This window comes from Nasonia vitripennis, chromosome 5 (genome assembly GCF_009193385.2).
Source record: "Nasonia vitripennis strain AsymCx chromosome 5, Nvit_psr_1.1, whole genome shotgun sequence".
Classification (NCBI taxonomy): domain Eukaryota; kingdom Metazoa; phylum Arthropoda; class Insecta; order Hymenoptera; family Pteromalidae; genus Nasonia; species Nasonia vitripennis.
This window is the reverse complement of record NC_045761.1, coordinates 851074-878444: the sequence shown is the minus strand read 5'-3', so window position 1 is coordinate 878444 and position 27371 is coordinate 851074. Positions and strand designations below refer to the sequence as shown.

The 27371-nt window shown below is 55.3% G+C and overlaps 1 protein-coding gene across 2 annotated transcripts in view; it reads left to right on the top strand.

Annotated features, from left to right (window-relative positions):
- The window catches only part of LOC100122141 (irregular chiasm C-roughest protein), a 72829-nt gene that overhangs the window by 34913 nt on the left and 10545 nt on the right, over positions 1–27371 (top strand). For both annotated transcript variants that reach the window (XM_008203560.4, XM_008203558.4), the window contains exons 2-8: positions 11592–11920; positions 16215–16447; positions 23707–23907; positions 24601–24725; positions 26094–26245; positions 26325–26635; positions 26948–27188. In XM_008203560.4, the coding sequence (XP_008201782.1) occupies positions 11592–11920; positions 16215–16447; positions 23707–23907; positions 24601–24725; positions 26094–26245; positions 26325–26635; positions 26948–27188 (1592 nt within the window). The remainder of the gene's footprint in view (positions 1–11591; positions 11921–16214; positions 16448–23706; positions 23908–24600; positions 24726–26093; positions 26246–26324; positions 26636–26947; positions 27189–27371) is intronic.

Here is a 27371-nt window from a genome sequence, read left to right as displayed (position 1 = left end):
TCTAGTTATCAACGACACCGATGCTTTAATAATGGCATTTCGCCGGGGCTAAATTTGTCATTCGTTAATTTATACACCGGCCGGCTGCTGCCGCCGCCGCTGTTTTCCCGCTACTCGTTCTCTATGTATATATACACGTCTATATGTACAGTGCAGTGCAGGAACCCGGCGAGCGAGCCAACCTCGCGACTCTGTGTGTCTCTCTCTCTCTCTCTCTCTCTCTCTCTCTCTCTCTCTCTCTTTCTCTCTCTCTCTCTCTCTCTCTCTCTCTCTCTCGGTTGTATAATGTATCTGTGTACGCGAGCGCGTATACGCGCGGCGTCACAACCTCGATTCCTCTGACGCGTACGCAGAACGCGAGCAACGCTAATTAATCAATTTGAATTACGTCCTAAATTTTTAGGGACTGGTATCCAGAAACGTTCCCTCCATGCGTGATTTGGAGCCGATAAAATGCAGCCCTTCTCTCATCGATCACACTTTCGGGCAGTCGAGAATTGCATCGTCGCACGCGTCCGCGGCTACATCCACTCGCGCCGGGAAGAGGGTCTGCACACATATAATGCATGCAGGCTCCGTTGTAAGCTCCCTCGCTTTCTTTGCCTGCGCGTACGCGGGAAAAAAGGCCGGCCTCGAGCGCGCGCGCGGGAAAACGTTAATTTTACGGGATTTCCGATAGCGGCGCGGAGATCGTGAGCCCGTTAAATTTACGGTCCTTGTTGTCGCCGCGGCGGCGCTGCCCCCGAGCCCGGAGGGCTGTAGAACGAGCGTGCTCGCACGCAGGTCAAAGTGAAAGTTAACCAATAAATTTTTTCCAAGAGACACGCGCGGCCTTCGACCTCTGCTCTTTCAGCTAATGCAAGGTCCGAGCTGCGCGTTTCATTTTTCGAAAGCACTAAAGCTGCGAGCGAGTAGCAGGAGTACCGGAATCCATCGACGAGAATCGGGGCAATAAAGTTGCGCGATTTGTTTTATTACACCGAGCAGCGTAATGGCCGGGAATCGCCAGGTGTTTCGCGTTAACGCTCGGTTTTACTCGCTCTTTTACTGCGTACACACGCGTCCCGTCGAGAGTGTATACGCGACAAGCAGAAAAGCTAATGAAGGATTCGGTCGAATTGAGCGCAGTTTCGTTTGGGTCACGGAGCTTCGCGAGTGCCCCCGCGTCTGACCGTAGCCAGTGATTATCCACTGCGCGCCGGCGCAAAGGCTCGCGCGTAAAGGGGCAAAAAGCGGCGAAACGCAGCGAGCACGGTTATACGACGCCGTTGGCCTCGGCAAAGCGTTCTCGATAAAAACAAAAGTGGCCGCTGGCAGTAAAGATCGGGAGGACGAGGCCGCGCGCGGCTTATGAAGTGTTAATGCCCGGCTATTTACATCCGAACATTACGCCGAGTGCGTGCATTAGCTCTAGCGGCTTTACGGCCGCGCCGGGATTTCGGCGGAAGGACCAAAAATAGTCCGACGGAGGACTCGAAAAGAGCTCCGGAATTAGATGGCGCGCAAGGATCTCGCACCGGATATAAAAATAGAACGCGCATCCTCTCCGGCGGATAACCGTAAATCTAGCAGCCCCTACACAAATCTCGCGCCTTCCAAAAATACCCGTGCAGCCCTGCAGCGAGTCATCCGGGAGAGTGCATCGCGCTCTAATATTCGCTCGCGGAAGCCGAGCCGATACAAGATTCACGAGGCCGAAGTGTCAAGGCGAGGCGGGATGAAAATTTCAGGCGGCGCCCCGCATTTTTCCCCGCGCCTTGATTTTCGTCCGGATCGGCTGCGATACTCCGCGACAAGCCGTGCGAGAGTCTGTTGACACGGCCGATCGGATGCGGGACACTCGGCGGGAGCGAGAGACGGGAGTTGAATAGTTAAATCCGCGACGCGTGCGAGTAGCGCAGGAACGAGGGGCGAGGGAGGAAGGAATGCGCGCACTGCTCGGCATGTAAAATTCACGGGCACGTCGAACGCTTTCCGCGCGAATCCTTCTGTGCGCGCAACTTTCCGCTCCCGGCCGATGCAAAGTGCGTGTGAATAAACAAGCAGGCTGTGTGCGCAGTTGGCCTGATTAGAATCGTGCTCTCGCGCGAAATCCGGCGCGCCTAGATCGGCTTTCGTGCCGAGTGACGCGTGGAAAGGATATAGCCGCGATCAGCCGGCGAGATTCCGCAAGCTGAGGATATCGAGGGCCGCGCACGTTTCGGCTGAGCAAACCGCAGCAGCCGCTCATTGCCACTCGATCCGAGCTTGTTTGCGACTTTAGCCCCGTCACTTCTATTCCGAGGCCCCGGTAGCCTCTGTTTGCCAGCTGTTACTTTCCTCGCTTATTTTCCGAAGCGCTCCACGGCTCTCACGCCGCAGATTAACGCCGGATCGGCCGCGTATATTGCCGGATTTATCGCCTTTATTTTTCTCCTGCATCCCTCTTTTTTTTCACCGACACGCTTCGTTACCGGCGCGCGCCGATCGGGCGACGATTACGCAGCGGCCAAATTGCGATTTTAAATCAAGACTTTTTTAATTGACTCGCTGTAGCGACAATCAGCGGAGCCCGTTTTTAAAATAATTGAGAGCCCCGCTTCGCAATCAAACGCAATTTCGATTCGCTCGCCTACTCCTGCGCGCGCGTGCGAGCAAAGCGCTCGGGGGAAAAAATCGACGAGCGCGGAATATTACGAAAATTAACGAGGCGCGAGGCTAAAATTTATTTTCCGTCGCGCGCGAGTTCAGTTTCGGCCAGCTCTCAATTATCATTAAATCAACAGTGCGCCGCGCGGCTCCCATTCGCAGTGTCAATCCCTTTATCTCCCGAGCTCTTTCGCAGCGCGGAACGAAATTTTATTTGCATTTCCAAAAAAAGATGGATCGCCGCAGCGCGCGCGCTAACCGAGGTACTTAAAAAATATCGGCGCTTTTTGCCCGAGCTTTTTCAGCCGGAGCGCCCGTCGGCCATTGTTTTGCGCCCCGTGTTCGAGCAATTAATTTTCAGGGGATTCGGTCTGCACACAGGCGCACGGCGGAATTCACGCCCGGTGCAGAAAGAGAGTGCTGTTCATTTTTGTCGTTTCTCATCCGACCGATAGAACGCACCGCGAACGAAGGTTATAACAAAATTACCGCGGCCCAGATCGATCGCGCGCCGAACGAACTAAACTAATGCGATGCAATTCGGATCGTTTCACTGACACGCATTAGAGCCAATCGTTTGTGAATCAAACGCGCCGATGCGGCCCGGGCATATTTACAACTGCCGGAGAACGATTAGGCGGGCTCAAAATAACGGAATTTCCAGGAAAGCCGAAAGAAAAAGATTGAATTTAGCAGCCGATAAAGAGCGAAGAAACAAGAAGAAGTGGAAAGAGCGGGAGCAAACTCTGCTGGCGGCAGCGCGTATAAAAGTAAAAGTTACGAGTCAACAGGAGAGTTTAAAGAGCGGCCGTTGCAGCTGCCGCGCGCAGTTCGCGCAAGAAAAGCCGGGAGCTCAAAGGCGATTGTTATCTCCCCGGGTGCGCCGGCCGTAAAAGCCCGCTGCGCTAAATACCCAAAAATTCGAGACCGCTCGACGTTTGCACAAGCTAGACGCGATGTACGCGAAATCGGACGACAGCCTCTAAGATAGAGACGCGTTTTGATCCTTTTTTAATTGCAAATTCGCCTGCGGCTCCTCGCCTCCTCATCCTCGAGCTTTTTAATTCATCCCCGGCTACTTCCCGAGCGAGTTTCGTTTAATATCGCCGGGCAGGAGTAGCGCGCTTCGTCTTTACTACAGAAGCAGTTCGCAAATAATAACAAGTCGGCACGTTTATTATGACTCGGAAGCGACACTGGCGCGCGCGTGCATTTTCAAATTAGGACTTTGTACGCTGCATCTCGTTCTCGCATCCCCCGAAGCGGGGGTGGAAAAACGAGACGGAGAATATAAGCATCTTGGCTCGGCTCCGCATCCGTGTACGTGTTACGCCTCACTACGAGTCTACATAATCAACGTTGCGCGGCGGGTCTTGCTGCAGCTCGCTGCGAATTGCCTGCTTGCCCGTACTGTTTGCCGCACTTTGACGCGGCGTCGCCGGCCCCCTTTCCTCTCTTCTTCGGATTACCCGCAAGCTCACGTTCAATTTCCACGCGCATTAAATTCGAAAAAAATGACGAGCGAATGTCTCTCCGCGGCTCCGCCGACAGAAACTCTCGGCGATTATAAATTTGCGCCGTCTGCGCGCGGGGCGTCGCATTGTCCGTCGCGCCTCCTCTTTTTATCCTCGTTTGGTCGAGACAAAGAGGAGAAACTCTCGCTCCCGGTCTTCCTACTTTTCTCGGTCATCCCTCTGCCTTCGAGCCCTTCAGTCGCCGGCGCGCGCTGGGTGTTATAGACCCAAAACGAGCAAAGTTTCGCGCTCTCGCTCGCGCGTAGAACTTCCGGGATTTACAGCTCTCCGGAATTTCCAACTAGCAGCTCTTAACAAAAGTCCGTAAAATAACGAAGGCGGCAGCGGGGCGAGCAGTACATCGGATCGGATGAAGAAGCGGCTGCCGGAGAACAAACGGGCGCTCTGTTGTCACGTCGCGCTTAAGCGTCCGGCACTCGTTCGCAATCTCCTTTCGGGGAATGTCGTAGGTGTGCGCCTCGTCGCATCAGGCGGGTATAGGGGGCCCGGGGGAGGTAGCGTTTCGTGACTCCGCGCGCCCGAATGCCGGTCACGTCCACGGCCGAGTGTCACCGGCTCGCGGGGAGGGTGTAAAATAAAGGAGGAAAGGGAGAGAAGCCGAAATAAAACGCGCCTAGCGGGGGAGCTAAGACGAATCAAGCCGGGAATCCGATGACGGGGCGAGGCGAGCGAGAAGCGCGGAACACGGGGGAAACGCAAATAATCCGGGATCGGGAATTCGAGCGAAACACCGCGACTATTAATGAGAGAAAGAACGAGAGCCAGCCGAGCGGCAGGGGCTGCGGAATTAAAAGCACGAATTAGCCCCAGCCCCTTTGACCACCCGCGTAATCCAGACACAACGCGAGAGAGCCACTGCACTCCCGAGACGCGGACGGACAACTCGCTCTCCCTCCCTCTCTCTCTCTCTCTCTCTCTCTCTCTCTCTCTCTCTCTCTCTCTCTCTCTCTCTGCCGCGCTGTTTTACGCTTCTATTTAGCCAGCCGCGATATTTCAATAATCCGGCGTGCGTACGCCGTCGGCGGAGGGCGCATAGAGCAGAGGGAAACGAAAACTCGCCGCGCTGTTCGGGACGGGGATTTTGAATATCTAGCCGGAGCAGCTCGCTGCAGCGCTGAAGCCGGGGAGAAGCACGCGAAATCCGTAATATGCCCCGAGGAATTTGACGAAAATTTACGCGGGCTTATTCGCTGTACCGCATTACACACGCTGCGAATTATCGCTAATGCAAAAGTTGGCGCTACGTCGAAAGAATGCCGTAAACCGAGTTAATCCCGGCGACTTTTGTGAAAAAATGGAAATCAACGGCTTTCGATTCACCCGTGGGATGATTCCAACTTTATGAAATTTCGGTATCGTAATGACGGCCATTTATCCGACCGTTTGCAGCTCCGCGCAACTTTGCCCCCTACAACTCCTGTCGCAGGGCTCCTCTTTTTGCCGCTATGCCTCACGCATCGGATGGACTCGTTGATCCAGCGCGCGCCGACGGAATTAGGTTCTTGCATATCGGACGCGTACTCCGCTGAGACGACTTCCCGGATACTAGTCGCGCGAGGCTATACTAATACCGCCTCCTTTTTTCCCGCTCCTTTGTTTTCGGTTTTGCTGAATTATCAGAGAGGAGCGAGTGGCTATGACGGGCGCATCTGTGATCCGCGTCAATCCCAAGCGGATCTCTCTCTCTCTCTCTCTCTCTCTCTCTCTCTCTCTCTCTCTCTCTCTCTCTCGGCTCTTCCTTTTGGTGGTGCTTTTTTACCGCGGTAGTCGATCTATTTAGCAGTGTGCGTACGATATTCGCCGAGAAATCACAACCCTGACATCGCCGATAAAATATACTCGTTCGCTGACCGAGGGACGATTGCTCCTCCGTTTTCGAAATCCGGCAGCCGCACGAGAGGAATTTTCAACGGCAATTACGGTATTATAACAGCGACCGACGACGCGATATTGATCTGCCCCCCTCCGGCTTTACTCCCTTATCAGCGGCGCTCTCTGTACATTGTCCGACTAAGGGAATCCATTTGTGGCTGCGCAGCCTCGCAGGCACAGAGCGAAAAGCGGACGAGAGATAGAGAGAGAGAGAGAGAGAGAGAGAGAGAGAGAGAGAGAGAGAAAGGCTGGACGAGTCGGACGGGCTTCAGAATCGCAGCCGTCCGACGGTTCGGAGGCAGAGGCTCTCCGCGCTCGTACGCACACCGGTTTGCGAAAACAGCAATTAGCGGCCGCGGCTTTCTGCTCTCTCTCCAGCACTCTCTGTACACGCGGCCGAACAACGCGATTATTGATACTTTAATTACCGCACTTTGCCGCTTTAATGACGTTATTGTTTGCGTCCTTTCGGCCCGACTTGCTCTGCTGTATCGACGACGGTTTGAAAGCCCAGGAAAACAAGCCGGTGCATCAAGTGCCGCAGCCCCGAGTGTTTACCTGCTCGCTCGCTCGCGATCTCGCTGCCTGTCTCGTTCTTTGCGGCGGACTGCGGACGGCGGGCGTGCGTTACTCCGCGGCTCGCATCGAAACGCGAAACGCTTCGAACGATAACAATAGGGGCTTATTTTTATTTCGCGGAAAACAAACGCCGATACTCGACTACGTCGATTCGGAGAACAAATTGATTGAGCGCGCAGCGCGGAACTGGATACTTTTGCGCGAAACGATATGTCGCGAGAAAATATTTTGTAACGCCAGTGCGCAGGAGCTCGAAACACTGCGGACAGCGTAGGCCAATCGGTTATTCCGAGATTCCAGCGGAGAAGGCTCGATCGATTATAATTGAGCATCAGCGATTTCCGCTGTCAGCCGTCGTCCTTTTCAATCGAGCTCGATTCCCAGGAGCGGGCGCGCGTGGCAATCGGGAGAAAAATCGAGCAGCTCTCAAAGCGCCTGAAATTTCACAGAGCGCGAGAGACGTTAGCGCTCAGCGCCATCCGAGTTCAAAGAGCGCCGCGCTAAGTAATCTCTCCGCCCGACAGACAGCTGTCTGCCGTTCGAGGAGTAGCTTACGCCCCCGTCATTCTGCGCGATTTAATTGAAATCGTTTCGCGAAAATTGAACCGGTTAATTATTTTCCCCGACTAGTCGAAATTTATTGTCCGAGTGGAAAACGACGTGGCTCGTCAAAAGCGCAAACGACAACGACGAGCGGCCGAGGGAAAGAAATCAACGAAGCCCTGTATTTGCGCTCCTATCTCCGTATACGCGATACGCCCGACGCGCGAGGGTATTTTGTTACAGCGGTCTTAACCAAGCGGTTTATGATCCGCCTCTGCGCCGGCCGCAGAGCACCGCCAGCGCGTAATAACAAAGCCGCGGGACTTTGAATTTTGGCAACGCGCGCTTCGTAGCACCCGCCGAGGGGATGAGCGTAATGGCCGGCAGTCGCATCCGCGAACATAATAACACTGCACATAGAGAGCACATGGCTTGTCCGAGGCCACTTTAGACGCTCGTTCGAGTTTCCGGTGATTTTCCGCGCCGGTCGATCCGTCTCCGCGGAGATTCGACTGATTCGAAAAACTCTCGGGGGAAAATTGCGCGGAAAAGCGGGGAGTCGCTTCGAAAAAAAACGCGCGACAGCAATCCGGATTTCGGCGTGCACGGAAGCGGAGAGCGAGCCAAGACGAAAGCTCGCCGCTCGAGTGCCCGGGCAAATAAGCGCGGGCGCATCCGTCGCTGATATCTGGGTCGACGAGCCTGCACTCGTCGACGAAAGGGAACATTCGCGAAAATGCAAATGTTTTCCCGCGCGTTATTCCCGACCAAGGGTAAGATTACGTGTGTGTGGGCGTCGAATGTGGGCCGCGCGAGGTACTATACGGAATTTCGGATTCATTTGCATTTTGATGGGCCGCCGGCCTGCGGTTTAGCCTCCTTTTTTCGGGACTCGCTTTGGCTGCGCTCGCGATAACAAAGTTGCCCCGCCGCGTGCCGGATATCGATGCGCGAACTCTGCAAAAACGTCGGGGTAGCGGAAGACAAGGGGGCGACACACACACAGACACACAAGCCGCGTTGGCAGCCCGGGCGGAGTAGGTCGCGGGCTCACGTCGGCAAAGCAATCAGCCTCGAATTAATCATCGAAAACCTCGAGCGAGCGCATACACACGGAGACGAGACGAGGCAGACTTAGTTTGCTCCGGCGGCGGTGCACTCAATTACTAGGAATCCAAGAAAGTCATTACGGATAACCCCCGAAAGCTCGGCTCTCTCTCTCTCTCTCTCTCTTTCTCTCTCTCTCTCTCTCTCTCTCTCTCTCTCTGTCTATCCTGCGGAAGCTGCGCGAGGCATTTTCGTTTACTCATACAAATTCAAGGCGGCACGCCTATTTGCCCCGCGGGAGAGCTGGCTGCGGCGCATTCCGGAGCCGTCGCAGCGAGGTATCAGTGGTTGAACGCCGCTCCGACTGCATTGTCGCGGAACACACAGGAGCCGACACACTCGGGGGAGGAGCCCGCCTGGCTCGTGTTGATTGTTGACGAAGCGGCAAGCGATAGATGCCGCGCGGCTGAGCTGAAGACGTATGTGTCGCTCGCGACCCCGCCAGCCCGGCTCTCTCCGGGTACACACGTAATTAAACATGTTTGTGTATTTGCGCAGACGATTACGCATGCACATATTCATGCGCGCGCGTCTTGCCGCTCGCAGCTGCTGCCGCTGATGCATCCACTAGTTCACACACGGCCGTGTCAATTATCGTCTTTCGTCGTCGCCGGGGAGAGGCGCCTGTCCGATCGATGCGCTGCGGTTGCTCGAGTTTTCAACCTACGTGCGGCTTCCGCGCGTGCGAGCGAGGCTTAGGTGTCGTTGGCTCCGGCGCACGGAGTAAGTTCTCGCCGCTCACACGCACGCGTCCGACGCGCGGATACAGATGTACGCGCGAGGGACGGGGCACAGGGAGGGCTGCGGCGGAGCGATTCGATTTACGCCGGGCTCGGGCACGCGCTCGTTAATGCCTTCATTAATCACCGAGCCGCCCGCGGAATCCAGGCTACCGCGCGCTGCCGTAAGTGCCGACTGCGCGCTGGATGCACGGAGCTCGAAGGCGAAATGTCGCAGATGGCTAATACGTGCTGCAGTATAGCGCCGGCCGCACAATGATCGGGAGATCGCGCGAGTGCCTCGCGTTCTCCGACGAGCCCGAGGCATCGGCCATACGCATAGCTCTGCACTGCTGCCCCCCGACCCCTGATGAATATCGCGCGCACTTATGCTCCGTGTGTGCTCTGAGGTTGGCCAGCGCTCTCGGCGTCTGCGCGTGTATTCAGCTGGGTGCCCCCGCGATCTTTCGGCCTCCGCCTGTGTATTAGTTCACACGATTGTGCACGCTGCCAATCTCCGTGTTATTGGCCCGCTCGCTGCCGCCGTGCTTACACGCATACACGGCCGCGTGACAGCCGGCCGCCGCGTCTTGTCTTGCCGTGCAATCGCGGCCCCCGCCGATGTGTGCTAACTGTGTACACCGCACTGCTCCGCCGGCCGACCCTAACTTGTTGATGAGCGCGTGCGGACCGAAACAGCCTTTTCGAAATAGGCCGCATCGCGCGGGGAACTGCGTGCGCGGTTTAATTAATCAGGCGAGCAGGCCCGCCGAGCTTTGAGGAATCAACGCTTTCGGATGAGCCCCTACTCACAGGGAATGCGCTATTTTCGCTAAAAGGAATCGCCCGCGTCGCCCCGATCATCGCATCCATGTAACGTGACGCGGATTCGTTAATTTTGAGCGCCCGCATAATGCGCCCGCGGCGCAAAACGGATATTGTGCGCACATATGCAAACTCGAAATTAAGCCCCGCTCTCTGAATAGTGCATAATGCCGCGCGGCGGTGAGTAAACGCCCTGCTCCGCTAGATAAATCACAGATATAGGATTCGTGAAATATTTAAATGATTCGATGGAGATCTTTGAAAAGTCGGGCGATACTCGTGCGCGGTCGGCCATTTGCATGCTAAATTCATTTAGATAACGAGGCTCTACATATTTAAACGGCTGAGGCTTAGTTTTCGAGCGGGCACTTTGTTCCCGCGGAGGCCGATTTTGCTTGGTATCAGCTGTGGCCTAATACTCCAGATACGCGCACGTAAGTTGCCGGGATTATCATCGGCGGGCGAGCCATAAGTCCTCTGGAATTATGCGTCATTTCAAAGTGTCTCCCTCCCGCGCTCGCGATTCGCCATTTTGAAGAAGATAATGGCGGCCGTTACTTCGGGGATTACATCAAGCAGATCCCGCGTGTACATCGATTCGGGGAAGCGATTAGTTTGATAGGATAAATCACGCGAGACATAATGAAAGAGGCAGGAAAAATTTCCACTCGTCGGCTGCTCGCTTAAGCCAGCAGGCACTTTGTTCCCGGGGATTTTTCTGTTTCTCCGAATACGAGACTCGGCTTGTTTCGTGCGTGACTGAACTTTTCTCTCTCACTCTCTCTTTCTCGAGAAAATACCCCGATGACACGATATTTTTCGACGGCATGAAACCGACTCCCGACACCAGGTGAACTTTTGTTATCGAAGGGCGTTCATGAATAATTCACAAAGACTCGTGTATAATTACCTGGCGGGAGAGCGGACAGGTCAATTGGGAAAGCGCGAGCCGAGAGTAGAGATAAATAGCGCCGCGTGTGGCGCAAATTAAATATTTACCAACGCATTGATTAATCGATGCCGGAGTAGAAAAAACACTGGATTTTACACCAGCTGCCAGCACACATGGGCCGCAATCATTACGAGCCGCGGTGAAAATAAACCAGAGCGTCTGGGAAGCGGGAATAAAATAGCGGCCGGCCATAAATCGAGAGGCTGTGGCACACGCCGCGCCGGCCGAATCAATAATTACACCAAAATCGATCCGATTGCTCGCCGATAGAGCGCATTCGCCGCAGCGTAAGTCAAAAATGCGATTTAATCCTTTGGATGGCTGGGCGCGCGGCCGAGTTAATTACCCCCGGCCGCTTCGAATCGAGGCTCGCTCGCCGAATAATTTGTAAGTTCCGTAGCAGTCGCATTGAAATTGTCGTCGGAAAAAGCGACAAGACGACGTAGCGAGCTGCCGCGGCAATTATCGTTATTACGATTCCCCCTCGAATTCAAAGGCCTCGGCGTCATTATTCTATTGAGCTCGTAAGAAGTGCCGCGTCTTGCGCGCGAAGGAGGAGAGACGAGACTCGGAGACTGACATCCTCTGCGCGCCCGATGCGCTCGCACGTCTCGGGATAGAAAAACACAGGGCCGAGCGTAAAGCACGGGGGCCCGGCGAGTCGAATTCAGAGGGCCATTGTCCCCGCGACTGAATAATCAAGCGACTCTCTCTCCCACAGGATACCGTACGGGTGCACAAAGCCGGCTCAATTAATCAATCAACGCGCTAATCTTGGCTCCGCTCCACATCGCAGCAGCTCATAACTCTCGGCGAACCTTTTGATTACAGGCGGAGATCGCGAGCGAGGCTGGCCAGTCTTCCGCTGCTGCTGCTGCTCGCGCTGCTCCCGGAAGGCAGGTGCGCGAGGCAGCCGACCCCCCAGCAGGACGACGACCTCACGACCTACAACCCGCGGGCCACCACGGAGATGGTCTACCAGCGCTTCGCCATCGAGCCGATGGACCAGACGGCCGTGATCGGCAGCAAGGTCACGCTGCCCTGCCGGGTGCTCAACCAGAAGGGCCCCATCCAGTGGACCAAGGACGACTTCGGCCTCGGCCGCCAGAGGAACCTCACGGGCTTCGACCGCTACGCCATGATCGGCAGCGACGAGGAAGGTGAGTCGCGTTAATCGATAGCCCCGTATCGGCTCCGAGTTTAATCGAGTTTTCAAACATTCTCCGCGTGCGATCGATGCGCGAAACATCGCTTCGGTGAATCTGCGCGCGGCGACTCGGCGAGAATATCTCAGCAAGGCCACTGACGTTCCATTAACTCGGCCCCGAAACGGCTTAATAGGGTGGAGTTCGCGCCGAATCGGGGCGTGAACATTTACGCGATGCTCGATGGAAATTTGATCGGTCAACTATTATTGCGCCGTCGCGCTGAGCAGCTTTTTTCACGCCTGTTGTCAGTCGGTCTGCAAAAACACGGCGAATTGGCTGGGCAAACATTTCGCGTGAATCAGCGTTTGAAATTTTATCGCCCGATGAGCAGCAGCAGAGCTTGCAAGCCCGAGCGATGTTCATTACTTGTCTCTATGCAGGCGCGCCGACGAGCTAAACGAATTAAGTTCTCTCTCTCTCTCTCTCACTCTCTCTCTCCCTCTCTCTCTCTCTCTCTCTCTCTCTCTCTCTCTGGCGCGCGCAAGCGGCCGATGGGTTTAACGTCACGGTTGTCAAGAGCAATCAACACCACGCGACGGACGTATTAAGCGCGCCCGCGTGTGCATGGCCGCGAGCCTGCATTGTGCAGGCTGCCGAAAGATTGCACTGCCGAGCGCTTGCTGATTTTCAATTCTGATTTTTCACTCGCCGCCGCCGCGCGTCGTTCTTTATTAGTACACTTGTACACTGTTGTCTCACTCGCCCGGCTTCTGCTCTGAATTAGAGATCCATTCGCCCGATAAACGCTGAAAAAGCAAGTCAATTTATGGCTCGGCCATACTGCCGGCCGAGTATTAAGTTTGAACTATAAATTAAAGCGGCTCCTCTGAGCCAGCCTCCCCCCCCCCTCCCCCCGCGTGTGTATGGCCGCTATCTTCGGAGAAAAGCTGTCGTGGGTATGAAATGCAGAGAACCCGCAAAAGTTTCGCCAGGGGTGTGCAGGACTCGACTTTCCCGGGAATCAACAACAAAACTCACCGACCTCGTTTTGCAGTGGTCCCCGACAGATTGCTCGAAAAAATGAACGTTCCGACGGTGGCACAGCAGCTCCTATAATCCGGCAATTACTTTCCGGACTTGTCACTGCGGCTCTCTTTTCGCCTCTCCTGGCACTCTGTCTTTCCGTCGCGAGCCGCACATATGCCGGGGGATCAGAAACGGACGGTCGTCGTTCCGCAGTTAGCCCGATAGTCCTTATTTGCCTCTTCGCAGCCCGCGTCGCTCGCGCACACACGCTAATACGGACGCTAATCATTTCCGGCCCATTCAGCCGGCGTGCCAAGATCTCGCTAACGGCGGCGAGCCCTATTAGCGGCTCTCGCGCGACGTCTTAACGTCTTTCAATGGAGCAAGCGAGCAGAGACTGTCAGCCCGACGACCGGCGAAAGTAATTATCGGAAATCCTTCATCCCGGCGCGACTGGAGTCGTCGGGCCGTGACGGTAAGCGGAAACGAGACGGGTGCCGCGCACAAAAGCTCCGCTGGAAAAATCCGCCGGGAAATTCGTGTAATACTTGCGCGTCGTCGTAGTGGCGGCCACTTGAGCGGGCTTTTCGCGCGTTAATTATTTCGCGAATTCAGCGAGTTCATTAGCGGCGGCCGCGAGCTCGGCGAACTTAAACCGATACGCGCATCGAGAGCCACTACAAGCGCGCGGGGGTCGGGGGCGCCGGGCTGGAGCAGCCAGTTGCGGCGCGCAGGCCTAACCGATACTAATTTCGCGAGCGAGTTATGGCCGCTATTACATAGCTGCGCGTAATTCCCGCCGCCGCCGTAGGCGGCTGCGATATCGACGGCTTCTGATTTACTGTGCCAATAAACGAGACGTTAATTACGACGACGTTTCTCTATGCCCGAGACCGCCCGGTTTAGAGCCGCGCGCTGGCAAGCGATGCCCGATCCCCCGGGCTTTCCCGGCATCTCGGACAGGCCGCGCTCCGCTCGTACACCCCGGGAGACTATCGGCCGGTCGAAAAACACACAACTACGCAGAGCCGACGTCGGCCGCGATAAGGGCCGGCGTTTCTCCCGTCATCGGGCTCGATTAACTTCCCTGCCGCTCGCTCCGAGCTGATACGATCAATTTTCCTAGTCGCGGAAAAATCAAATTTCTCCGCGCGATGTAACGAATGCGCGAGCTCTGGCGACCCAATTACGAGGCGACATAATGCACATCACGCGGAGAGAGGCTCGGCTGGAGGATATGTGCCGGGTGTATAACGCAGCGTCGAAGCTTCGCTGTCAATGCTGTCATCGCGGCTCCCAGATAAAGCCAAGAACTGTCGAACAAGTCGACAATGCTCTTCATTTAAGTCATCGCACTGCGTCTGAGCCGGGATATGGCAGATAACGCGACGTCAGCGCGTGTTCTATACGCGCGCGAGTCTCGTTGCGGCTGCGCTGCTGCTGCCGTTGTTGTTCCCGCTCTGACGGGTGAGACGCGGAGGCGCTGCCATGGACATATACGCGAGCGAGTATAGGAAGCCGCCGACGCCGCGGGCGAACCTTCCGACGGATGCATGCACAATGCAGCAGCCCTAGAGCTTTTTATTCCCGCGGCTGCTCCCAGCCAGGCGAGTGAATAGACTAGAGGATGCCTGGGCCCGCTGAACAATGCGCTGGCGCGAGTGAGAGTCCGGATTAGCAATCGCGGCTAATTGTGCCCCATAACTCCGACTAAGTCGGACATTCCGTCTAGCCGGCGCACACCTGCCGGCCTCGTGAAAGCCAGTCCGAAGTTTCCTGGCGCGACTTTTATGTGTATTTATATTCTCCGGACGTCTTTCATGCCGTACAGTAGAAAAGTTCGCTCTCCGGGGAGCTCGTGATATGTATGGAAAGCGTCAGCGCAGAGACCCCTTCGGGGGAAAATCGCCGAGAGGGTCGGGACTACTTCTATAAGTACCCGGACGAGCAATTTTCTCGGCGGAGGCAACTTTGAGCAAGGACTGCTGGCACTGCTGGGGCTATGTTGTTTGACCGAGAACTCGATTCGATCCGGCGTGAGAGGCTGCTGTATCATTAACGGCGCTCGTCGCGCCGTCTCGAGATCAAAATTAAATGCGCCACGAGTTATATAAGTCGCATCTATGCCATCGATCGAAGGCTCGCTTTGTCAGGCAAGTTCAGTCAATTCTCAACTTTTATGCAAGACGCGTACAAGGCCAGAGCGATACCCGGCGTCGAACTACACAGGCAAACATCTTAATCGGCGCCGTATTGTATGACGAGTAGCAGCGAGTGAATAGGTCCCAAGGCGTCTCCATGGCCGTTTCGAGCCCCCCCTCGTCCTCCTCATCCTGCTCAAAAGCTTTTGTCCTACAAAGAGCTAGTTGCTGTCCCTCGGAGTAGTGTGCCGGCTCGGCCCCGCAGCTGTTTGGTCACTTTGGCGCGCTAAAGACTCGCCCCCGCGGCTCGGCCGGAGCTTTTCCCGAGACATTACGGCACAGTCCCCGCGAGCTTTCCGCGGGACGAGATCGGCCAGGACTTCTTCCCACGCTTCTAAAAGCAAACGCCTCGCCGAGCGCGATTCTGATCGGTCTTTCTTGCCGCTCCTCTCCCGCGCATTGTGACGGTGGATTTAGACCGGCTTCATCGGCGGCCTTTCCTTTCTTCCGCCACGTCACGGCTCCGAAGCGTGGCGAATTCTTATGCAGACCGGCTTTGTGTGCCGAGAGCTGATCTCCGCAGTGCGCGCGCGAAAGGTCGATTGAACGCCCGAGGGTAATGATCTTTTTGCGCAAGCTGTATATAAATAATTTTGGAAACGGAGTATTGATCGGCCGCGCAAAAACAAAGTCAACGGCGTGGAAATGCAGCGGAGAGAAGTGGACGTTTTATGCGCGCGCGCGAGTTCGCTGACGCCAATGAAATATGCCCACGCCGGTGGCACACGGCAAGAAATATGAAAGTCGTAAAAAGGAGCGAGCGCCGCTAAAATACATAATAAAATCAAATTTGTATCGATTCGGTGTCGCTTTCCTCTCTTGGCACGTCTCCCGGCCGTGCGTACACGCCGGCCCCTCGGATAAGAGCAATCGGGCGCGATCGTAAAACGAGGGCTGGAAGAATAAGCCACCGCTCGGATTTTTCGAGAGGCTCGAGTGTAGCTACCGAATGCAATCGACAGCCCGAATCGTTGAGTTTTACGTCGTATATCGATTCGGAATGAATCACGTTCGACTTGATTGGATGATTGACGTTTTTCTGTTTCTCTACATTTAACCGTTTGATTCGCTGTTCGCAGGTGACTTCTCGCTGCGCATCTACCCCGTGGAGCTAGAGGACGACGGGGTGTATCAGTGCCAGGCCTCGCCGACCAACGACGGCCAGCCGGGCCTGCGCTCGCGCTTCGCCCGGCTGAGCGTGCTCGTGCCGCCCGAGAAGCCGAAGATCCTGCAGGGCGACTACCTCATGACCACGGAGGACAGGAAGATCACGCTCGAGTGCGTGAGCATCGCCGGCAAGCCGCCCGCGGAGGTAAGTCGCTTTTTTCCCTTTTCCGATAACGATCCGCGTTAACTTCGATTACGCGGCTAACTAGCTGTCCGCCCCGCGCGCGTAAAAGGACATTTAGCTTTGTTAAAGCTTTCCGCGATAATTCCGCATTATCCCCCGATGGCATTGCGTTTTTGCAATCATTATTCAGCCGGCGCATTACTCCGGTAATTCTTCTGTTTGCCGCGCACTGCACACTTTATCCGTGAGCACCATAACGAATTTATAAGCCACTGCGGCAGCGGTGCGAAAAAGCTTCCCGGCGTAAACTGCACTTCCCGCACCTCCGCCCGTGTGTGCGTGGCTGTGTATACGCGCGCATGCAGCACAGGCTAGCTGCGCCGCACGCGGGTGATGGAAGTAATTTGGGATTGAGGTTAATCCCTCTAGTAATCAACGCCCGGGAGCCGAACGATCGCGAGCGCGAGCTTGCAAGCTCCACGGGTTATAAGTATGACTTGTAGATTGAGTTGTAATTTAATCGAGCTTAACTCGCGTCGGAAAAGAAGCTCTCTCTCTCTCTCCCGTTAACTGTGTTTGCGCGCGTCTGTGTGAACTCGATTCGAAGTCGGCGAAAAAAAGCTGGGAGCGAAACGGATACAGCGGCGCATCGTTATTCGCGAGAAATTGGGAATTCGCGACTTTCACCGAGAAATCGATTTTCGCGGAAGCCGATTTTCCCCGGCGGGATGATGCTAATGCAGAATAATTATTTTCTAAGATGCTCTCTCGCTTTAATTACCGCTCCGGCTCTACCTGCAGCCACTTATCAATTCGACCGCGTTTTTTCAGCGCGGCCGGTCCGGATTATTCAATCGCGCAATTTCCAAGACGAGTGATGCAGGGCCGAGGAAGTTGTCTTTGAAGTCGCTGCAGCGGTAATTAAAGTAGATTCGCGTGTTGATAATCGCGATGCATCTCCCTCCCTCCGGCGGGGATTACGTATCCATATCCAAATAAGCGTGCCGGGCTGAATAAACGCCTCCTACTTGCCATGTAATCTCCCGCTCGGTCCGAAAGAGAGACTTCGCGAGTGGGTAATTAGGGCTGATTAAAAACACGAAAAAGGGATCGAAGCGCCGGCTCGGCGGGGGAAAAAGCATAATCGTCCGCTAAGCGAACGAGCGTCTCGCGCACGCATTAGAAGCAGCCCCGAGGGCCGGAGCGCACTCGGAGCCCTTTTCCTTTCCGTGTACTCTTTCCCCGGCTAGTTTCGGCGGCAGCAGCTTGCTCTCGGGAACGACGACGCACTAGACCGGAGCCATTCAAGCCTCTCGTCCCGCGCTGCTCCGTCTCGTGTTCTCCGTTCTTCCGCACTTGCTTTGTACCCCCCGGGGCTGGCCGCTCGCTGCAGCGTCATTTAAATCTCAGTGTCGTTAAGGTCTCGGCGACGTCGGCGCGTATGTGCAGCTGCAAGCTCCATTTCGCATGTAGTTTAAATACAATTAGGCCATAATTACAAAGTGGCCCCTTGCGCCTTCGCGTAATTAGGGACGTGTTTGTCTTGGCAGGCGAATCCGAGGAGTCGTCACTTGGCCGAGCGTCCGGCATGCAGCAGTGTGTGTTTTCCTTCCCTTATGCTTTTCTGGACCGCCCCTTCTTACGCTTCTTCCGTCCTGGCGCGTTCCGCTCTACATTATTCATAGCGCACTAATTATTTCGTTCGCTGCAGTTGCTGGCCTCTTATCTCCGTCGCGCACACGCCCACGCAGCGGTGCAGTTTCCCGAAGCGTCGGGATCGGCGCACGCAAATTCAGGTCGCGTGCGCGGCTTCCAGGAGCGACCGCGAGCGCGGCTATTTAAGGCTCTTCGATTGAGCGGCTGAGCGCCTTGTACGGTGAGGGTTTGATCAAACGCGCGCGCGAGCCTCGAATGTGGCATGAGGAAATTCGCGGAAAGCCGATCGATCCGGCGAGAGGACTTATAAGTATAACAGGTTTGCGGCCGGCGAGACACGAGAGGAGCCGCGGCGTAGCCCCAAGGATCTATGATGGAATGAGTCGCGATCGAGTGCGGCGGCGCGAAGGAGGGAAGGAGGAAAAGAGAGGAGCTTCCAGCGCTGCACTTCTCCGTTAAGCGGGCGCGCGTATAAGAAGTGGTCCGACAAGGCCGGCCGCTGCAGCCGAGTATCTTTGGCACTTAATTACGACGCAATTAAGCGCAATTGCTTCGCGTTAGCGCGCACGGAGAGCGAGTCGCCTGGAGTCGACTGAATTTCATTCACCCGGAGAGGCGGAGAAAGAATTGAGCGTTCTCTCGTTCGCCGCGGCGCTTTGTGTCTTTCCTCAATTAAACTAATCCTCCGCCCTGCAAATTTCCTTAGACACGAGTTCTCTCGCCCCCAGCGCTCGGATCCTTGAATTAACTCGCTCGGCCTTTTTCATTTCGGCGGGAATTCAAAAATTCGCGCGCGCGAGAAACAGAAAGCCGAGGCCGCGACCATCGGAAATTATGGGAGCAGCCTCGGAAAAGTCCGCCGCTGCAGCGTAAAGCACTTAAGGAAAGTTAACGCTGATTCTTTGAACCAGTTTTCTGCTCCTGTCCTCGTTTTTCCACTGCGCTCTTTAGCGGAATCCTCCGCCACTGCGCGGCGCGCAATAAACCAATCCGAGAAACTTTCCGCGGCAAGTAACTCGGACTCGAAGCTCGATAATGATCGACGTATAGACGTCGGCAAAGAAATCGTAAAACGTGGCTACTCACGTGTACTCGGCGGCTGTAATCCCTTATGGCTGCGACGTCCTGAAAATGCAAAGCAAAGATTAATTAATTTTCAACTCGTTTCACGTATAGGGCACGGGGCGCGCTAATCAATTTCGAGATCACCTGCGTAAGGGGCAAAGAGAAACAAGGCCGAGGCAGCCCTTGAATCGACCTAATTCGGCGCAGAAATTTTATCGCGCTAATCAAGATTCAGCGGCGGAGCGAGAAAAAGGGATGAGTGGTGCTGCGGGCAGCGGCCGGCAAATCGCCGCGCGAGAAGAAAAACCCGGCCCGATGAAACAGCGAAAGTCAATATAAAGTTGGAGAAGCCGTTTACCTTCCGAGCGGACGAGGCTTCCATTTCGTCCGGGCGGTGTGTATAGCTCGCGCTGGCCGCGGCTCAAACCTTTGTTGTTCGCTTGTTAGCGCAGGGAGAGACTCGCTCGCCCGCCGCCGCACATACAAAAGTTTCTATTGTCGAATTGGAATGGACGCTCGCGGAAAGTTCCTTATTAGTTTCTCCATATCGATCCTACCGAGGCCCCTCGTTCTCTACCTCTCGTACACAACTGCGTGCGCTCGAATCTGCGACGATAATACTGTTTTATACGAGGCCGGAATAATACGCGGCGCGCAGCTGCGGAGATATAGCGCGGCTGTAAAGAAAAAAGCCGCTGGAGATAAGGGCTGCAGAGAAAAACGCTGCGGCGGTGCGAGTTTGAACGAGTTTTCCTCGAGGTCAAATTAAGCGAGCATCCGCAGACGGAGGAAGCGGTCGAGAATCTCTTGCCGGCATCTCTTTTCCGGACCCCGCCGCCGTGAGTGCCCGGCGAAAAGTTGCGATTTTTTTCTTCGCGGCCGCCCCACAGTCAAGAGTGCGGCGGGAGTTGAAAAACAGCCCGAGAGTCAATATCTCGTCGTCGCCGGCAGAAGCGCGATTCGTCAATATTGTCGAAATTAATGAGCGGAGTTATCGGAGCTGATAGAGACGAATGTTCCGGAGGGGGCGTTGCTTAATTGATTCGCAATCGTTATCAGGCTCCGAGGGGCCGTGGCCGTATCGTTTAATGTACTGGCCAAAGACAGATGGGCTTTTCCGAGCGAGCGAGGCGTGCCGAGAGCCAACAACCAAACGGGGAAAAAAAGTTGAGAAAATTGTTTATCGACTACTCCTTTACTGCATATGAAGCGATAAAATCCGGAATCGAAACCAGCCATAAAGTTTTTATACGAGAACTCGCGGAATTTGTCGACGAAATGCGACAAGTCGTCAAAAACTCGAATCTGGCTACGTCTCCCCCTTTCAGCCGGGCTTTTTAGCACCGGCGTAAATCTCGCGAGAAAGCAGGCGCATAATGGAATCCGAGCGGATCGGAGTCATCGGCTCCGCGAATCGACGGGTAAGGCGTATGTACAGGCGTCGTCTGAGCGGTTAATTTATAGCCGGCCGCGTGAACCGGAGGCGTTCGCCGCGTCACGACTATACTCGGATAGCTGCGCGGCTCCTCGCGGGGCGCGTGTACCCGTATCCGAGGGAAATCGTCGGCGAGAATTATTGAATCGGCGCGGGCTAATCGGATTAGCGAGGCAAGGCGAAACAGCAGCAGTTGGCTAGTCCCGCCGTAATCGCGCGACGTCTATAATGGGGGCGCCTCGATGGCCGTGCATGATTTACGGCCGGAGCGTGGCCGCGAAGACGATCTACTTTTCGAGCGTGCATATCATTTTACGGGCCGAATTATTGAAGCGCGCCCTCGCGAGACGGCCTCCTGATTCCGCGGGGGATTGATTTATCGACGAGTCGACGGCTGAATTGTGCAGCGCGCTTGCACCCGTATTGATTTTCGCGAAATTCGCTATTCTCGCCTCGCCTATAATTACGACGGGCCGATCCGAGAATACGGGGTAAAAAGTCAAGCGGACCGAGTCTTCCGAGAAAGCAGCAGCGGCAGTAAAACGCTCGCGGGCGTTTTTACTGCATCGGCCGCAGTAAATACGGCACGACGGCGCCCGATAAAAGCAACGTTAATGCGTGTCCGCGTAATATACGCGAACGTGCGGCGCGAGCCTTCAATCATCGCCGATACTCCCGCGGCCCGCCAGGACTGGAAATAGACCCCCGAGGGCCGGTACAGCGGCACTTTCCCCATAAAGTACAGCAGCGCCGAAACTTCTCGCATCCCTCGGCCGTCCATACGCGCGGCAATACATAACGCGCGCGCGCGCGCGCGCGAGCGAAGAGAGTACGGCGAGGGCCTCCTCCGAATCGAATCTCCGCTTGCACACGTACGGCAGCGCTGCGCCCGTCATTAGTTCGGCCATCCTATCGCCCGGTATATCATATTAACGAGCGCCGTTACCGCCTCGCGGATAACGAAACTTCTCTCTCCCGGCCCGGCTATATATAGAGGGGGCCAGGGTCCATATATTACGGGCTATTTATTTAAGGCTCGCGATAAGAACTGCCGTGCATTAGGCAGCCGCCGGCTCGTGCGCTTCTCGTGTGATTACCGGCACTCCAATTTATTTTCGTGCGTGCCTCCTGCAGATTTTACTATCTCGGCTCTGCGGCGTCTTTTCCGCTTGCGCGCGCGAGTCAATGGACGAATGCACTGCCGGATCGATTCCCATTTGCATTATTCCAGAGCGCTGTCCGCGCACACGCGACACGCCGCATAAAGAGTCGTAAAAATCGCTTAATTCGAAACACATATGCGCGTATAAGGGCCGCGTACATTATGCCGCTCGCGAATGAAATATTTTTACCTTTTATGGGGCGTCAAACGCACCGCCGATACGCGCGACTTTTACGACCGTTCGCCGCTCGCGGAGGGAAAAAATGCCAACGATCGAATAAACCGCGCATATAATATCGGCCGCGCGGCGATATTCAACGTTTTCGCTCGAGAAAATAAAATATTTTCCCGATTCGTTGTACGAGCGCTGCTTGGCCGGAAAATTGTTTTGAAAACTCCCGCAAGTCGGCTTCCGGCGGCTAATTTTTCGGCTCAGCAGTGCGCGCGGACAAAGCACACTCGACTCTGTAATGTCATCGCGCGTTTTAATTAGCGCGAATTCTAGGAGCGTTAAATTTCTGATGGGTCCGCCCGCTGCTAATACCGTGTCGCGGTTTCTGCTTTTTACGGGCCGATTTCCCGCCTCGATCATCGATAATTGCTACCAGCCCGCGGCACAATGGAGTTATCCTCCTCATTGAAAACTCTTCGCGGGAGCTGCATCAGTTCGCGCTCGAATTAGGAAAATTGCAATTTATCCGCTCGCGCGGCGAAAGTTTCAATCTATGAGCGAGCGCGTATCGCGCACCCGCGCATAATGCCGACCGCCACCGCGCGTTTAATCCCATTAACCGGGCGCACGCTGGCGAGCGTCATTTGGTCGGATATTCACGATGCGGCGACGGCGGCCTCGGCTGCAATTTCGTATATTGAAAATGCACGCGAGAGCCGGGGCGAAAACAAAGCCGCGGAAGAATCGCGCCGACGTCTGCGGTATTGCCCTCGGCCCGGCCGGAGGCTGAGGGAATGCGCGGCGCACGACATTATTCCGGTCAAGTGGCTTTCTCCTCTATATGATACACACTTTACAATAAGCTGCGCAGCGAGGGAAAGAGCGAAAGAGGCAAAGAGCTGCGCAAATATACCTACGTATCCGAAAGAACGGGCGGGCGAGTAGATTCTTGCCGAGGGCGAGGAAGCAGTCTAGCTCACGCTGTATATATATGGGCACAATGCATTTTCCGAGATGAAGAAATTCGTGAGATTCCCGGCGAATATCTTCTCTCGGCGGGAGCGGGGATCAAAGCCGCGTTTCCCGCTCCCCGGATCTATGCGATGAAATAAATATGTGTGTGTGTGTGCATAGGCTCCTATTTGTTCAAGGCAGCGGGAAAGCGATTCAGGCGCGGCGAAACTCAGATTACTGTATATATATCGGAGATGCATAAATCACGCGCGCGCCGATACATGTACGCGCAAAAGCGCAGGAGAATGGGATCGGATTTGAATTTACGTTTTTCGCGTACCCTTCCTACCCAATATTGGCTCTCGATGATTCGAAACTTACGTCTCAGTTCTCGCGCCGGATAAATTTCGAGAGTACGAAAATTGAATCCAAAGGCACGAATAGGGTATCGTTTCGCATATCACGTTACCGCGCGAGCGCGCAGTCATTACACAGCTGCGAGCCATATCGCCCGGCCATTGCGACTTTGAAACGCGGACTTTAATCGCCATACGCGCCCGCGCGCGCGATCGTCATTTATACGAGCGCCGAGCATGTGATTCGAGTCCATATACACGCGGCATCGAGTGGAATAATCCGAGGCCCGGTATTACGGAGCTAATATTCCGGAGCGGTCGCTGTCTATTACCCCTCATTACTCGACTAGCGCTGCGCCAACCCGTGATCTCGGGCACTCGAATGTACGATTTCGATCGAGTAGTGCGAGTCGACATTGGTCAGACGCGCGGAGTCCTTGGGAAAAAGTCTGACGGAGAGGAAACTTTTGCTTGTTGCAGATCACGTGGATCGACGGGCTGGGCATCGTGCTGCACGACGGCATCGAGACGCAGCAGTCCCAGTACCAGGACGGACCGCTCTACAACGTCAAGTCGATCCTGACCGTGACGCCGCGCAAGGAGCACCACAACACCACCTTCACTTGTCAGAGTCAGAACGCGGCGGATCGCACGCCGCAGATAGCCAAGCTGCGCGTCGAGGTAACGTACTCTGCTCTGTCGCCTGCACACGCCGCATGTGTAGCAACGCGGATCAATCAAGCCTCCGGGCCGGGAATCTGGATGTAACTTTGCACTCGCGCGCTAATAAAGCGCAGGCGTCCGCTTTGATGGAGCTCTATCGGACTCGACCGGCAAAGTTCAAAAATTTCCGCGGCCGAAAGTTACCTCGATTTCCAGGAGTTCGACGGACGCTTTGAAAACTCGGAATGTCGGGGGGCGGTTTAGCAATTATGATTCGTACGAAAATCTGAATTCCATCGCGCGCAAAAGAGGAATTCCTCCTATGCGGGCGCGTGGAAAATCAAACCGCTCGAATTTATCGCGAGCGTCTTTCGAGGAACGGAATGAATCCGCGGTTCCTCGAGGCCAGCTCCGTTAGTCATTCGCCCGCGGACCTATACGCCGGCTGGCTGCGCTGCACGGTTCGTTTGGCTCTGAAAAGAGAGTCTGCCGAGGCAGGCATGCACGCGCGCGCCAGAGGAAATGGCGAACTTTCGCGCTAACGAACAGCGCTGCGGAGAGAGAGGAGAGAGAGATACACGTCGGGCTTTTCTGTCTTTCGCCTTAAACTCCGCAGGCTTCCCTTGATCTCTCCACCCCCCTGCTCTTTCTCTCTGCAGCTCCGGAGCTTACACCGACTCAGGTTTTAAACTACTTTGTATTCCTGTGCAGGTCCGCTACGCGCCGAAGGTTTCGCTGAAGATTCTACACAGGCAGCAGAACGAGCAGATACGCGAGGGATCGGAACTTCGATTCAAGTGTCGTGCCGAGGGCAATCCGCCCAAAATGGACTACAAGTAAGTTGCGCGACGCGCAATCAGCTTTTGCTGATTTTATTGTTTGGTTTTTCGACATCACACCGACTGTCAAAGTGCGCCCTCTTCCCCCCTCTTACCCGCTGTCGACTGATTGCCGCGTGCTCGAGATAGAGCGAGAACAGGGCAGAGCCGCCCCAATCGATACTCTCTGAAGAGGACAATGTCAAATCTAGACTGGCTTTCAGCTGCACGCGCTCTTTATCCCCCGTTCGTGCGTTTGGCGCGCGATTGCTAATCTCTGACGTTTGCCGACGAGGGCGCCGGGGGAAATCCCGCACACGTGTGTGTGTGTGTGTAGAAGAAGATGGAGCGGTTTTTAATGTATACCGCGCGCTCCAATTTTCGTCCACGCACGCCGGGGAGGGAAAACATCGCGGACAATTCATTACGTTTATTTGCATAGCCTTCCGTAAATGTGCCGATATTTACGAATCTTATCTGCCGCGCACGCCACGTTGATTCACCGACCAGCGAAGAATGCGGGGCGATTATCCTTGAGCGACACACCGGCAGCCTTATCACTCGCGCGGCTTTAAAAGTTTGAAAAATTTCTGCGTGACACGCGCTACGCGCGGCCGAGCTCTTTTTCCCCGTTTCGGTCGAAATTCAAAAGGTCGTCGTCATCGTGAACCGGGACAATTGACCTCGTCGCATATCCGTTTTTCTCCCGGAATCGCGTAATAATTACCCCCGAGCGATCAGTTGATTATAGAAATTTCCGTTCGAGCCCGCCGAGCCCGCTGTAAATGTCGGGTTCGCGTGAAGGGCCGAGCTTTCACGTCTTCTGACTCGCGCCAAGTTATAGCACACACTGGCTACAGCAAGTGTCGAACTCTGACAACTGCGAAACTCGGGGATACTTTTCCGCAGCGATTCCTTTTTAAATATATTCGCTCTGGCAGTTCTCGGTGTGATGTGTCGAGAAAAGTTTTCGAGAAATTACCCGACAAAACCATTGTTTCTCAAGTTGTGCAGCCCTTTCGTACGCGCGTCGCATTAATCATTCCATCTCGCGAACTACAGCGAGAGTACTCGCCGTCATTAAAGTCTGAAATTCGCGCTTATCTGGGCTCGGGTCTAAACTGCGGATTAATATCGTCGAATTGCGTGTGCGCGCGCTCTTTTTTTCTCCTCTGCACGAATCCCAGCGGCAAAAATTCATCACTGCGTTTGCTTGGGCCTCTGCGTTCTCGGCCTTGTTCGCGCGAGTAATAAATACGCATTAGGCAATCTCATGCGATATCTCTGACGGACTTTGAAATATGCGCCACGGCGAGCAGTCTCAATCCGATCCAATGAATTTTTGCACGAAATAAAGCCTCTTCCACTTTTCCCGCGCACCCGCAGGTGGTACATTAACGACAAGATGGCGGTGGGCGACTACACGACCGAGATGATCATCCACAACGTGACGCGCGACTACCACGACGCGATAGTCAAGTGCGAGGTGTACAACGATGTCGGCAAGAGCGAGGAGACCAAGACGCTCGAGGTCACCTGTGAGTATACAGTCGCGCTCGTTGCCCGAGCTCTCGATCGAGTGCAGCCGCGGTAACCGCCGGTCTTTCGCGTTCGCAGACGGGCCGCAGTTCCGACACCCGCCGGTCTCGGTGCAGTCGCACTACGGCGCCTCGGAGACGCTCCAGTGCGACGTGGACGGCAACCCCCAGCCGGAGATCTACTGGACGCACGAGGAGTCGGACCGCATCCTGGCGACGACGCCCAACATCACGCTGACCGTGAGGCCGGAGAGCGCAGGCCGCTACTACTGCCACGCGCGCGTCCCCGGCTTCCCCGAGCTCACCGGCTCGGCCAACATCTACATCAGGGCGGCGCCCACCATCATTTCCCAGCGGACCCAGTACGTGCCCGACGAGGGCCTCATCAAGGTAAGCGCTCGCTCTCTATCTCCGGCGTTTTTCTTCTGCGGCAGTTACACCGCGCGGCTGTAAAAGGTTATCATACTCTCAATGTGACCGCGCAAAGTTCGCATGCGATCGAGCGATCAGATAAAAGTTGCCGCGTTCGGTCGAACGGCTTTCACACTGCAACGTTTCCGGGAAAATTCATTTTACGGCACAATGAAATCTAATACAACTCGCGGAAAGCCGTTCGGAGCGCGCCATTACGTGGTACGGCCTTCTGCGAAGCGGCCGCGCTCTGTGCTCCGCGTTTGAGAAGAGTCGTTTGCGTGTCCGCAGGTGCAGTGCATAGCGATATCCGTGCCGAAGGCCGACTCGGTCGTCTGGAGCTTCGCCGGACGGGACCTGAACTTCTCGTCGAACAACACGCCGTTCTACAGGCACGAGGAGTACGAGCCCGAGCGAGTGGTCAGCACGGTCACGCTCCTCGACCCCGTGTCCGCCTATTTCGGCGACTACAACTGCACCGTGACCAACGCCTACGGCACCGACTCCGCCGTCATCAAGCTCACGACCCACGGTAAGTTGATATAAGTTTCCGCAGCGGCTTCGCCGAGTACAATCATCGCGGCATCCCCGACTTGTTGGCTTTTAATTTCTCTCGTGGCTGAGAGAGGCGCCGCGAGTGTATCTTTGACATTACTCGGGAGATCTCCGCTCGGAAATAAAAGGAGCCGCATCGAATATTGCGTGTCAACAACTC